This window comes from Pelophylax lessonae, assembly GCF_965119305.1.
Source record: "Pelophylax lessonae genome assembly, chromosome: 3".
NCBI classification, from domain to species: domain Eukaryota; kingdom Metazoa; phylum Chordata; class Amphibia; order Anura; family Ranidae; genus Pelophylax; species Pelophylax lessonae.
The window spans coordinates 202,458,703-202,471,898 of record NC_138770.1 but is presented as its reverse complement, the minus strand read 5'-3'; the positions used below and the strand labels follow the sequence as shown (position 1 = coordinate 202,471,898).

General features: G+C 46.2%; 1 protein-coding gene across 1 annotated transcript in view; it reads left to right on the top strand.

Annotated features, from left to right (window-relative positions):
- The window catches only part of WDR33 (WD repeat domain 33), a 257,209-nt gene that overhangs the window by 184,276 nt on the left and 59,737 nt on the right, over window positions 1–13,196 (top strand). Inside the window, exons 15-16 of the mRNA XM_082249874.1 lie at window positions 2,031–2,183; window positions 10,251–12,131. Coding sequence (XP_082106000.1) covers window positions 2,031–2,183; window positions 10,251–12,131 — 2,034 coding nt within the window. The remainder of the gene's footprint in view (window positions 1–2,030; window positions 2,184–10,250; window positions 12,132–13,196) is intronic.

Sequence of the window (13,196 nt, the reverse complement as noted above, 5' to 3'; positions counted from 1 at the left end):
AAGTGATTTGAAGGGCTAGCCACTGGATCACTTTTACAGGTGGTAAAAGGAGGTATCGCCGTCGCATTTTCTGGCCTCTCCGGTCATATCCGGAAGCCCAGGACCGATCCAACCAGCAGCATCGGCTGAACTGAACAGGGAGAGAGGACCTGATGTTGTTTATCCCCCTCCGTGAGATCAGAAGCCATAGGCGATGAGAATTTTGCAACTTCCTGTTTCAGATTGTTTATTTACAAGCTGATACTGGCAGCATTTGATCAATTCAATCTCGGATGCTTTGGAGGCCAGAGAAGAGATCTGGGGTCTAACAGACCCCAGATCTCTTGGTAAAGAGGACCTGTCAAGGCCCATTCTATCACAGAGGGTGGTTGTTTATCCCTTGTAAAATCAATGCAGTTTATCCTAAAATATTTAAAGAGACTGTGTAAAAAAAAAAAAAGAAAAAAAAAAATGAAAGCGCCCCAACCTCTCTTGCTCATATGCAAAGAACAACATGCACCTAGGTCCCGCACACATATGTAAACGGCAGTCGCAACACCCTTTTGAGGTATCGCCACAAATGTCAGAGAGCGCAATATTTCTAAGGCCAGACCTTCTGTATAATTCTAAACTGGTAACCTGTAAAGGCTTTTTAAAGTGTTGCCTATGGGAAATTTGAGTGTACTGTAGTTTATCACTGTCCCACGGGTGTACACAATTTAAAAGTGAGACATGTTTGGTATCTATGTACTCAGGGTAACATCATCTTTTATATTTTAACAAAATACTGGTTATTATGTGTTTTGGTTCACCTAAATTTATTAAATGTTATTTTTTTTTTTGTTTGCTGTGTAAATATTGTGTGACAAAAAAAAAATTGCTTTGTAAAAATCGTGTGACAACAAAAAAATTACAACACCCCCCCCCCCCCCCCATTTTATTCTCCAGGGCCTCTGCTTAAAAATATATATACAGTGGTTATATGAAACAATCTACCCCCCCCCCCCTTTAAAAAAATTAAATTTTGTTGCTTTGCAGCCTGAATTAAAGAAACAACAGTTTTTTGTTTTATCTAGCTGTACTTACTAGTGCAACTTTTCACATCCAAGTGAAAGATATAACACCAATATGTCAGAAAAAAAAATGTAAAAACAGAATTACTGAGTTGGAAAAAAATCACCCTCAGTCTTGAACCACCTTTTGCTTTAATTACAGCCTTTAGTCTGTTGGAATATGTCTCTACTAACTTTGCACATCTAGACTTTGCTATATTTGCCCACTCTTATTTGCAGAACTGCTCAAGTTCAGTTAAATGTGATTGTGACCATTTGATGACTGCAAGGGATTTCAAGTCATTCCACAGATTTTCATTGTGGTTTACCTGAACATGAGCAACTTTTTCCAACTCAGTGATTCTGTTTTTTGAATTTTTTTTTCTGACATGTTGGTTTTGTATCTTTCACTTGAATGTTATAAGTTGCAATAGTAAATACAGCTGGATAAAACAAAAATGGTGTATGCCTTCATTTCAGGCTGCAAAGCAACACAATGTGATTATTTTAAGGGGGGAGGGGATTCTTTTCTACACCCACTGTATAATGTTTGGGGATTCAAAGTAATTTTCTAACCAAAAAAAAAAATCTGATTTTTACACGTATGTGAGTAATGTCAGACTTGGCCTGGGGGTAAAGTGGTTAAGTTAGGGTTAGTTAGGTTGAAAGTTAAGCCTAGTGCATACTGTTCTGTCGTAAAAATCCTACTTGTTGCCATTTTTTAAACTTTTGAGTTCATTGCCATTATATATCTTTATGGGACTTCTAAGAAGAGAACGTTTAGTTTTGCCCAACTGAGATGAACATTATGAGGGGTTTCTGCCCAGTGGATTTACATTAGTTAGGCAGCAAAAACATGGTGATTCAATGGTATTTTGAGGTGTAGCTGTGGGGTTTTGATGTGAAGATCTTGCCCTATTACAATTTACATCTTTAACATTATAGTTATTAGGTCACCTTATAAACCAGCAATGACCATTTTGTCTTTATTATACATAGGCATGGTTGCAGAATAAAGTACCACTTATGCCATCTTCAGAAGCTGCTCCTGAGCGGAAGGAAGAGGTGAAGCCTGATGAGAAGAAGAAGAACCAGGCTGAGATTGAGCAGGAAATGGCAGCACTACAGTATACTAACCCCCAGTTGTTAGAAGTATGTTTATTTTTTCATAAATATGATCTAATTGGCTGTTTCACTAAACTATTGCTAAACTGAGCACATTGTAATTATAATTGTGTAAATGTGAGCATTTGCTAGTTTTGTCTTGTTGGCTGTACACACACATGCTTGGCAGGCCAATCTTTATGCACCTCAGCCATACAAGCATATGACATATGACCAAGTCTAAACTCTCATGTGTTTCCTATACATGTGCCAATTATCACAATCCAACCTATTTTTATTAGTCGGTGTGGCTGTGCTTTCATGTTACTTTTGAGAAAAGTCATTATTATACGGCTAAAAGAAAAGTAATTTTACAGCTCCCACCTGGGCCTGCTATGCTTATATACCTGATAGTGAGTAGGCATAACAATATTTCTGTAGATGTGTCTTATAACTGCCTAATTTTCCACATATGCAGTGTACCTCCTATTTAGTTAACAGTTTCAACCAAAACATGAATTACTTAAAGCAAAAGCACTCTGGGCAGCTTAAAATATATTCCTTGCGGCAGGGCTACACCCCCACTTCATGGCCCATTTTGTCTAGGGGAGAGGAGAAATCGCCCTTCTTACCTGATCTTCGTCTCCCTCAGCAGATGGCACTCCCCCACGCTCTGGTGGTGGACTGTCCTTTGGTATCATCACGTCCAGTGCAGAACTATGGAACCTGCTTCTGCCTTGATGATATCAGGACACTAGACCTCTGGAGCGTGGGGTTGAAGCAGCTGTGGGGAGCGGTCTAGTTGTGGAGAGGCGTGGGTAAGTAAAACATTTTTTCTCTATCGTTTGACGGACACAGCTCCTGATCTTCTTAACCATTGGGTTATACTGCCCCCTACAGGAGTAGGACACTAGGCTGAAAAAAGTCTGTCTACGCCTATGGTCAGTTCCAAGGGGTATAGTCCCTCTCTCTGCTATAGGTACTCAGTTTTTTTCTGCCTAGTCAGGAGTAAGGACCTAGTTCCTTGCTGGGATCTCTGGTCCTGGCAATTTTTTCTTTTTAGATAGAATATTGTCTCCTGTTTCTTTCCTGTGAGATCTACAATTAACTGCCAGACTGGGCGACGGGCTGGACAACTCAGATCCAGTGGTCACCCCAGTCTGGGCAGCGAGTGCGCGCAGACCTCAGCTCTGGTTGGTCACGACATAGCCCCACTGGGCGGGGGCTGGCCTGCGATTTAAACGCCTCGCGAGGTCGCATACGATGGGGGTCTCGGCTCGAGTCAGTGTTCCTCTTGGCCAACCGCCCCCTCATTTCGATGGAGAGGGGTTTTGTCTGTAGGGGTGCCCATCTGGTTCCTGTATGGGGAGCAGCTGCCCCCCCTCTCCCCCTGGAGGGTTATGGGGTAGACGTGAGCCCCTCTTTGGGACGGTCGGATCCCCGGGTTCCCCTCCTTCCTGTCAGGCACTCCTCTTCATCTGTCCCGCATCCTACCCCCCTCCACTTATGCTGGGGCTGTGTGGGTGGTCTGGTCCACCTCCTGGGGTGGGGGCAGGGCGCTTTGCTGGCGATGGGGGCGGGGGGGTGCGTCTCCAGCGACCAGAACGATCAGCTGTGTTGGGGGAGGGGTTGTACCTTGTGGGGGCTCCTGCCAGGGCCCCCTGTCCTGCCTTTGCCTGTTCTTGAAGCCTAGGGATCCCTCCTGGGTCCCTGGGAGCCTCGTGGTGCCGCCACCTTCTTGTAGCCTGTGTGTTCAATGCACGGCGGCCATTTTGCGGTGGTTTGCCATTGAAAATGGTGGCGGCCGTGACAGTGAAGCCCTCTGGGCGGCGAGTTTGGGAACCCCTGCTCATCCCCTGGTGCTGACTCCTGGATCCTTTCATTTCCTGATCGCCGATCGTGCAGTGCAGGTTCTCCTGGTTGCTGCGGTGCCTGGTTTCTGCGGGGTGGTGAGCTTGGTGGGGTCCTCTCCCTTTTTGCTGAGGATCAATTGGTACTCTGTGACTGACAACCGGGTGGTGCTGTCACCAAAGTTTTACACTTTTTTTTTTTCCGGATTCCCCTGGTGACTCATGGGGTCTTTGGAGCACATCTATGCACTGACAGCGGTCCTGGAGTCCCTTGTGCCCCGGTGGATGTGGCTTTTGGGCGACAGGCTGGCATAAAGCGCCCCCGCCTCCTCTGCCTCATCTGTTGCCCCAGATCCTGAATCTGATTTGGCCACCGCGGACGTCGATCATCCTGCCGGGTCTGCGACCACGCGCCTGAATACTCAGATAGTGAGGATAATTCTTCCGCTTATGCACCCGCGCATTAAAAGGCGCTGGTGGACACACTGATTGTATCTGTGCTTGTGACTTAAAGTTGAAGGACGCAGCTGCAGCAGTGACTGAGGTGCAGGTTCCCTTTGGCACTTACAGGCCACCAAGAGCAGCAAAGGAGTTCCCTTTCCCTTCCTATTTTGACAGAATTGTCACTGAAGAGTGGGGATGACCAAAGTGTCCCCTTGGGGTCCTTAAGCGAGTTGCTAGCCAATACCCTTATGAGGAGTTCCTTCTTAAAATGTGGACTGTTCCACTGGTGGTGGACCCTCCAGGCTCCAGATTAAACAAGGCAACCATGATTCAGGTTGACGAGTCCCCTGTCTTCAAGGACCCAGCTGACAGGGAGACGGGGGCTGTGGCCTGCAATTTGAACACCCTGGCTGGTTCGGCACTGAGGCCGATTTTTTTCACCATTGTCCGGGTGTTGCAGACTCTGACTGAGTGGGCTAGGCTTTAACGCTGTGACCTGGAAGGGGGGTAGCTCCCCCTACCTTTGCTGAGCTGGCGGACCAGCTGGCTGCAGTTTTTGTGATGCCTCTTGGGATGCTGCTCCCCTAGTGGCTTGGCTCTGTTTCGGCAGTGGTCCTTCGGCGTGTCTTTTGGTTCAAATGCTGGTCTGCGGACCAGACTTCTAAAAAAAAAAAAAAAAAAAAGCCTTGACCAATCATTCCTTTCAAGAAGATCGCCTGTTTTGTGCTACCCTGGATGACATCATTCAAGATCTCACAGGGGGTAAGAGTACATTTCTTCCGCAGGCTACTAAGGGCAAGGACCCGCATCGTAGTCGTGGGCCCTCCTTCTCGGCTCATAAGAAGTTGTTTCGTCCCTTAGAGTCGACTGACAAGGGATCAGAGCCCTTCGAGGCCTCCTCTGGAGGATCCAAGCGAACTTGGTCTGGCAAGTCAAGTGCGGGCTTCTTCAGACCCGCGGACAGGGCCCCTTAAGTAGGAAGGTGCGCCCTCACACATATAAGGAGTGGGGGGATGTCTTCACTGGTCCCCGAACCTGTGGACTACCCTGGTACAAGAATAGGTGGGTCCATGAGGTCATTTGGTCCAGCTACAAGATCGAGTTTCGTTCTTACCGTCCGGTGAGGTTCTTCCTTTCCGACGTGCGACTGTCCCTGGTCCGCTTACAGGCTTTTTTTTTGTGGCGGAGCAAGACCTTCTACTTTACGGGTGATGGTCCCGATTCTGACTTCAGAAAGTTTTCTTTTTTTTCAGGGGTTTACAGTCCCCAGGAAGGAAGGCAAGGTGCATCCAATTCTGGACCTTAAGGCGCTGAACTGCTTTGTGCGGGTGCAGAAGTTCAGAATGGAGTCCATTCACATGATGGTGGCTTCCCTGCATCAGGGGGATTGTCTTGCCTCCATTGACATCGAGGACGCTTATCTCCACATTCCAATTTGTGTCGGTCTCCATGGCTTCCTCCGCTTTGCAGTGGGAGAGGAGCTTTATCAGTTTGTGGCATTACCTTTTGCTCTCGCCTCTGCTCCTCGGGTCTTCACAAAAGTGTTGTGCCCATTGCCAGCATTGTTATGCCAATGGAAGATCACGGTATTGGGCTGCTTGGATGATGTCCTTTTGGCGAGCAGAGTCTCCTACTGCTCTGGTGGAAAACCTAGAAATCGCTATACGAGCTTGAGGGAATTTGGCTGAATTCTGAATTTTCAGAGGTCTGCTCTGGTTCCGTCCACAAGCTGGACTATCTGGGTCTGATTCTGGACTTGGCCTTAGTCAGAGTGCTCCTTCCTGTGGACAAACTCCAGAAACTACAGGCTGCAATTCGCCTCCTGCTGTCCAGCAGATGGTCATCCCAACGGACTTGGATGTGGGTGCTGAGCCTGATGGTGTCTACCTTCGAGGCAGTTCCCTTTGCATAGTTCCATAAGAAGTCCATGCATGGAGATTCTGGGACAAGAATCCGCAGTCCCTGGTCAATCAGAAGGGGAATGAGAGTCAGGGATGTCCAGTGCATATTTAATCAGACAATGCCATGGCCGTGGCTTATGTCAGTCACCAGGGGGGGCACAAGAAGTGTCCTGGGGGTTCTGGAGGTAGCCGGCATTTGAAGGTTGGCAGAACGGTTCGTTCCAGCCCTCTCCGCTGTACACATTCCCGGGGTGTAAAACTGGCAGGCGGATTAACTCAGTCGCCTGGCGTTGGACCAAGGGGGGTGGTCCCTTCATCCAGAGGATTTTCATCAGTTGTGTCTCCGATGGGGCATCCCCGAGGTGGATCTGTTGGCTTCCCAGCTCAACAGAAAGGTGTAGAAGTTTGTGGCTTGGTCACGGGATCCTCTGGCGGACCCAACAGATGCGCTGGTGGCCCTGTGGGGTCAGCATCTTCTGATTTACGCTTTCCCTCCTCTCAAGCTTCTGCCAAGACTTCTACGCAGGATCGAGGCAGAAGGGATTCCGGTCATCTTAGTGGCCCCTGACTGGCCTTGTCGGGCTTGGTACGCCGATCTTGTGTGGCTGGTCACCGACGTTCCTTGGAAGCTTCCTCTCAGGGAGGATCTGCTGTCCCAAGGACCAATCTTCCATCCTGCTTTACAGTCGTGAGTCGGTGTTTCCAATGCTGTTACAAGCAAGGAACCTACTTCTAGGAGGATCTATGGTCATACGTAGAAGACATAATTGCGTAGTGTGAGTCTCTTGGGGTTCATCCTCGCTCTTGTTCGGTGGCTTGGATCTTGACCTTCCTTCAACGGGGGGTTGAGCAGAAACTGGTCTTGAGTACTATTAAGAGTCAGGTGTTAGCCTTACCTGTCTTATTTCAATGGCCCTTGGCCACATGGTGTTTTTCTTCAGGGAGTTAGGCACTTGACACCTCCAGTGCTGTCTCCGTTGCCGCCTTGGGACCTTGATTTGGTGCTCTCAGTCCTCCAGAAGCCTCTTTTTGAGAATCTTTGGGAGATTCCCTTGCTTACGCTGTTCCAGAAGGTGGCCTTTTTGGTGGCTTTCACCTCTGCGTGCATAGTGTGGGAATTGGCAGCAATTTTCCTGTCATTAACTTACTGGTGGTTCAGTGATTAGGTGGTTCTTCGCTCCTGTCCGTCATCCTTTCCTCAGGTTATCTCTGATTTTCATTTGAATAAAAACATTGTGTTGCCTTCCTTGTGTCCCAGGCCAACACATCCAAGGGAAATTGGTTTGCATGCCTTGGATGTGGACCAGGCAATTGGGGTGTACCTGGCAGCTAAGGATTTTTTTAGGAAGTCAGACTAACTATTTTTGCTCACGGATGGGCCTCGGAAAGGGTTGTCAGTTTATTCTGAGAACATTTCCAGATGGCTCAGACAGAAGGTGGTTCAGGTCTATTATATCTAGGGTCAGGTTCCTCTTTTGCCTGTCAAGGTGCATTCTACTTGGGCGCTCAGTGCCGCCTGGGCTTTCCGTCATCAGGAGTCAGTGACGCAGGTTTGCAAGACGGCCTCCTAGTCGTCCGTGCTCACTTTGACAAAGTTCTATAAAGAGCATGGGTTGGCATTTGTGGATGCTTCCTTTTGGCTGCAAGGTTTTGCAGACTGCTGTTTAGAGGACCTGGTCCTCTTTGTTTTTTAGGTAAGCTCCAGTTGTTGTGGTTGAGCTCCTGTTTACCTGGTTGGCTATAGTTAGCCTTGGGAATTTCTTTTTCACTGTTCCTACCCGTCATGTTTAACACTGCTTTGGGACATCCCAGTGGTTAAGATGATCAGTAGCTGTGGCCGCCAAGGAGCGAAAGACTTACCGTAAAATCCATTTATCTGATGTTCATTGACAGACACAGCACCCACCCCTCTGTGGAGTTGTAATTCTTCTGAGACTGCTTGTAATAAAACTAGTACCCATAGCAGAGAGAGGGGGTATACCCCCTGGAACTGTCCATAGGCGTAGCCAGACATTTTGTTTCTGCCTAATGTCCTACTCCTGTAGAGGGCAGTATAATTCCAATGGTTAAAGTGGTAGTATACAAAAAAAAAAAAACCCTGCAAGACAAAGGCATTATGAAATACTTACCTTAGAAAGAAGCCCCGACACGGACCCCCGGACACCGCTGTGGGGGCTGACATGATCCCTCGGCGTCTCTTCCAGGTTTGGCGGCTCCGGCGCTGTGAGTGGCATGCGCTGGAGTCATTTTACGGCACTTCCCGGCACGCATCAGCGGCTGCATGCAGTGCAAATATCTCCTAAACCGTGCAGGTTTAGGAGATATTAATTGTACCTACAGGTAAGCCTTATTATAGGCTTACCTGTAGTTAAGTCACAAAAAGCGGTATACTACCGCTTTAAGAAGATCAGGAGCTGTGTCTGTCAATGAACATCAGAAAAATTGATTTTACGGTAAGTCAAAAATTCCATTTTTTTTTTTTCGTACCACTAGACCAAAATCCGCAATTACCCTTGCAATGCAGACACAGCCCCAATGTAGGGGATCATTATTTAGTCACCCAAGGATTGGCTTAAATTATATTTACTTGAGTATATGTGTGTAATTTATCCTTGATACATATTTGGTCATAAACATGTTTTATGACTAAATACAATACAACCCCTCTCTAGATCATCTGCATACATTGCAGGGATTTTAGCAAACCTAGCTGCAGATTCCTACCTTTTTGAAGGTATATCTTCTGCCAACTGTGACTTTCTATAGTTTACGTCCCTGCAAAATCATTAGATCATGTTTCCCAGATTCTCTTTCTCTGTGCTCCTTTAATTGACTCACCGCCTCTCTCAAACAGAATTGGAGGTTGATTCTTACTGTTGTAATCTTATATGAAATATCTGGTACTAGGCTACTTGTCCTAAGACCATTATCGAGGGTATCATGCATTTATATATATAAAATCTATGGGCAGACTGATCATGTGATGATAGTTTAGGTAAGGTGTAATTGTAATCAAGGCTTCCCACTTAATAACATTAATAAAATATTTGCAATGCAAGGGCACTGTAATTCTGCATTTATTAAACAGAAATTAGTAGGAAAAATCAATATGTTTTCTATTATCCCCTCAGTGCGTACAGCGGACCAGGGATGATTTTTTTTTTTCTTAACAAAAGAAGACTGTCACTGATGTTTCAGTCTTCCCAACAAATTCCATTTGAAGTGTGTCCTTTTAGTGTAGTGGGATTGTTCTGATTTATTTTTTAATGTGTACATTTATATTTATAACAAGAAAAAGTGTAGTGCTAAAATGATAGTTACAAGCAAATGACTGTGTATCCAATTGAAGGTGAAAACGTGAAACAAAATTTATATTGAATAAATAGTGAAAAGTCCAAAGTGATAAACTTGGAGCATAGATGTAGAGTCATCCAAACTTGTACAAGTGACTGAAATAGGAAAAGATTCCCACCCCAGCAACGTGAATATAGAATGCGCTCACCGGAAGGAGCTTGTCTGACCCATTTGCCATAAGGTACTTGGATCCATACCTTCCGGTGAGTGCATTCTATATTCACGTTGCTGGGGTGGGAATCTTTTCCTATTTTAATCACTTGTACAAGTTTGGATGACTCTACATCTACGCTCTAAGTTTATCACTTGGGGCTTTTCACTATTTATTCAATATAATTTTTGTTTCACATTTTTACCATCAACTGGATACACAGTTATTTATTTGTATCTATCATTTTAGCGCTGCACTTTTTCTTGTTAGAACTGTTTGGACAATTGTATGTCGGTTGATGTGCTGGCAGCTTACCATTACATGTCAGCGCAGTTAAAGCTACAAGATGCATTACATTTATATTTACTTTGTTAGTGTTTCAAGTTTTTACATTCATGGTTTCTTTTCTTTTCAGCAACTGAAAATTGAAAGAATAGCCCAGAAGCAGGCAGAGGCTCCAGGTCAGACACAGGGACTTGCTTCACCTTTGGGCGTACCTCCTCAGATTCCTTCTGCTTTTCCACCTGGCCCACAGACTCAACCTCCAATAAGTTTCCAACAACCTCTTCCACCCCAGCAGATGACAATGAGCATGCCACCTGGCCCTCAAGGACAATTTAGACCACAGGGGCCTCCGCTATCTGCAGGTCCACAGGGTTTCATGGGTCCTGGACCACAGAATATAAGACCTCAAGAAATGCATCCTGGAATGCCCAGACTTCCTGTTTCTCATGGACCAATGGGACCCCAAACTGCTCCCGGGCCTCCAGGTCATTTGGGTCCTCAAGTAACACAAGGTCCTCTAGGAGTACAGGCCCCTCATCATGGCATGCAAGGAGCACCAGGTCCTCAGGGGCCACTTATGGGTGTGGCTCCTAGAGGAGGCCAAGGCCCTCATGGACTGCGCGATAATCAGGGGCCTAATCAAGGTATGCTTATGGGACATCCAGCACAAGACTTAAGAGGTCCATCTGGACCATTAATTGGACATGGACCAATGGAAATGAGAGGCCCTACAGATATGCGTGGACCTCAAGATATGAGAGGACCTCCTGAAGTACATGCACCGCAAGATAGGAGAGGCCTTTCTGACATGAGAGGTCCTCCTCAGGATATGAGAGTGGCTCCAGATATGCATGGACCTCAGGATATCAGAGGACCCCCAGACTTGCGAGGACCGCCAGATATGCGTGGATCTCAGGATTTAAGGGGGCCCCCAGACATGCGAGGCCCTCAGGACATGAGAGGGCCACCTGATATGCGTAACTCTATTGATATGCGAGGCCCTTATGACATTCGTGGCCCCCCTGATATGCGAGGCCCTCCAGACATGCGTGGACCCCAAGATATTCATGGACCCCAGGATATTCAAGCTCCCCCTGATGTGCGCGGTCCCCAGGATATGAGAGGTCCTCCAGAAATGCGGGGACCTCCAGAGATGCGAGGTCCACCTGACATGCGTGGCCCTCAGGATATGCGTGGTCCCCCTGACATGCGTGGACCTCAGGATATGCGTGGTCCCCCTGAGATGCGAGTACCTCAGGATATGAGAGGTCCACCTGATATGCGCGGTCCTCCTGAAATGCGTGGACCCCAGGATATGCGAGGTCCTCCTGACATAAGAGGACCACCAGAAATGCGTGGCCCACAGGATATGAGAGGAGCTCCACAAGATATGAGGGGGGGTCCTGAAATGCGTGGCCCACAAGATATGAGGGGTGGTCCTGAAATGCGTGGTCCACAGGATATGAGGGGAGGTCCGGAAATGCGTGGCCCACAGGATATGAGAGGTGGTCCTGATATGAGAGGGGCACATGATATGAGGGGCCCTTCTGATATGCGAGGACCTCATGATATGAGAGGGCCACCAGAAATACGTGGTCAGCAGGATATGAGGGTTCCACCAGAGATGCGAGGACCTCAGGATTTGAGGAGATCAAGTGAAATTAGAGGATCTCATGACCTGCGTGGTCCCCAACATATGAGAGGTACATCGGACTCAAGGGGATCATCTGATTTGCATGTGTCTCAAGACATACGAAGTCCTCAAGATATGAGGGGTCCTCAGGATTTGCGTAATCTTCAAGAGGTTAGAGGACCTCCAGAAATGGGTGGCCCTCATGAAATTAGAGGTACTCAAAGCAGAGGGACAAATTTAGGACCACCTCAAGACACTCGTGGACAATCAGTGCCCCAAGGACAGCCAGGAAGTTCCCAACAGAACCCACCGAGGGCTTCCCACCCCCCATCACAGAAAGCCTCTTTATTGGGAGATGGTCCTAGGCCTTTCAACCAGGTAACTGCCTTTAATACTGACAGGAAATATTTTGCTAGGAGACGTCAGTATTAAAGGGTAGCTGAATTTGTAAATGACAGTCCCATCTCATCCTGCCACTCTCCTGATCATATTTATAGATGATAATACAACACTGATATGCTTACTGCACAGCCTGCCACAGGCCAGGCAGCATTTCCAATTGTTAGTGCCCTGTTCTTCCTCAACTTTGTATTTCACTCAGTATGCATGCTTGGAGCCCAGCCCCTAATGGCAGGCCAGGGCACATTTGTTAAGTCAGATTCACGCCTAGCACATGCCTGCTGAGCTGAAAATGGTCTAGGAAGAACAGGGTGACACAAGTCAAACGCTTTCAAATTGTAATTGGGGAATAATTTGTCTAAATCTGAGCTCTAATATTATATATATATATATATATATATATATATATATATATATATATAATATCATTTTTTTTTTTTTTTTTTTGATTAGGAGGGAAAGGTGGGGTAGGATAGGGGCTTTAACTTATATTTTCACTTACCCTTTAATTTCAAAAGTGGGCTTAGGAAAGAAATTACAAAAATGTGCACATACAGTCTGTCAAGTCCCTTTAAGAGCAGTTTAACAGGTTCCAGTTACAATTTTAGTAATGTTACCAATTTATTAGTCTGTTTTCTGCATAAAAAAGCCTGACACTACAAATTGAATGTAGAAGGCACAGTATTCCATTCCAGTATTTCCATACTAGACTGCCTCTGACTGTATACAAAACAATTTAAAGGCCATCGACAAATGCTGTAAAGTTTCGTACCTTGCTCTTTTCAGTTAATTTTGCTGCAGGTGAATCTACTGAACCTTACAATGTCTGTTGTCAATGTTGAGTAAAAAAATATATTTATATGGCTTATATTTATAAAAGAAAAGGTATTGCATTTTCAGTAACAATAAATTTTACATTTTTGCATCAAGTGAAATCTGTACTATGAAAAGCCTCTTATTTCAGGTAGATGTCTTTTTATTGTCTTATCACCTAGGTACATTTTAAGGCACTGTTGTCCCGCTAGCAACAGAAGAATTTTGCCC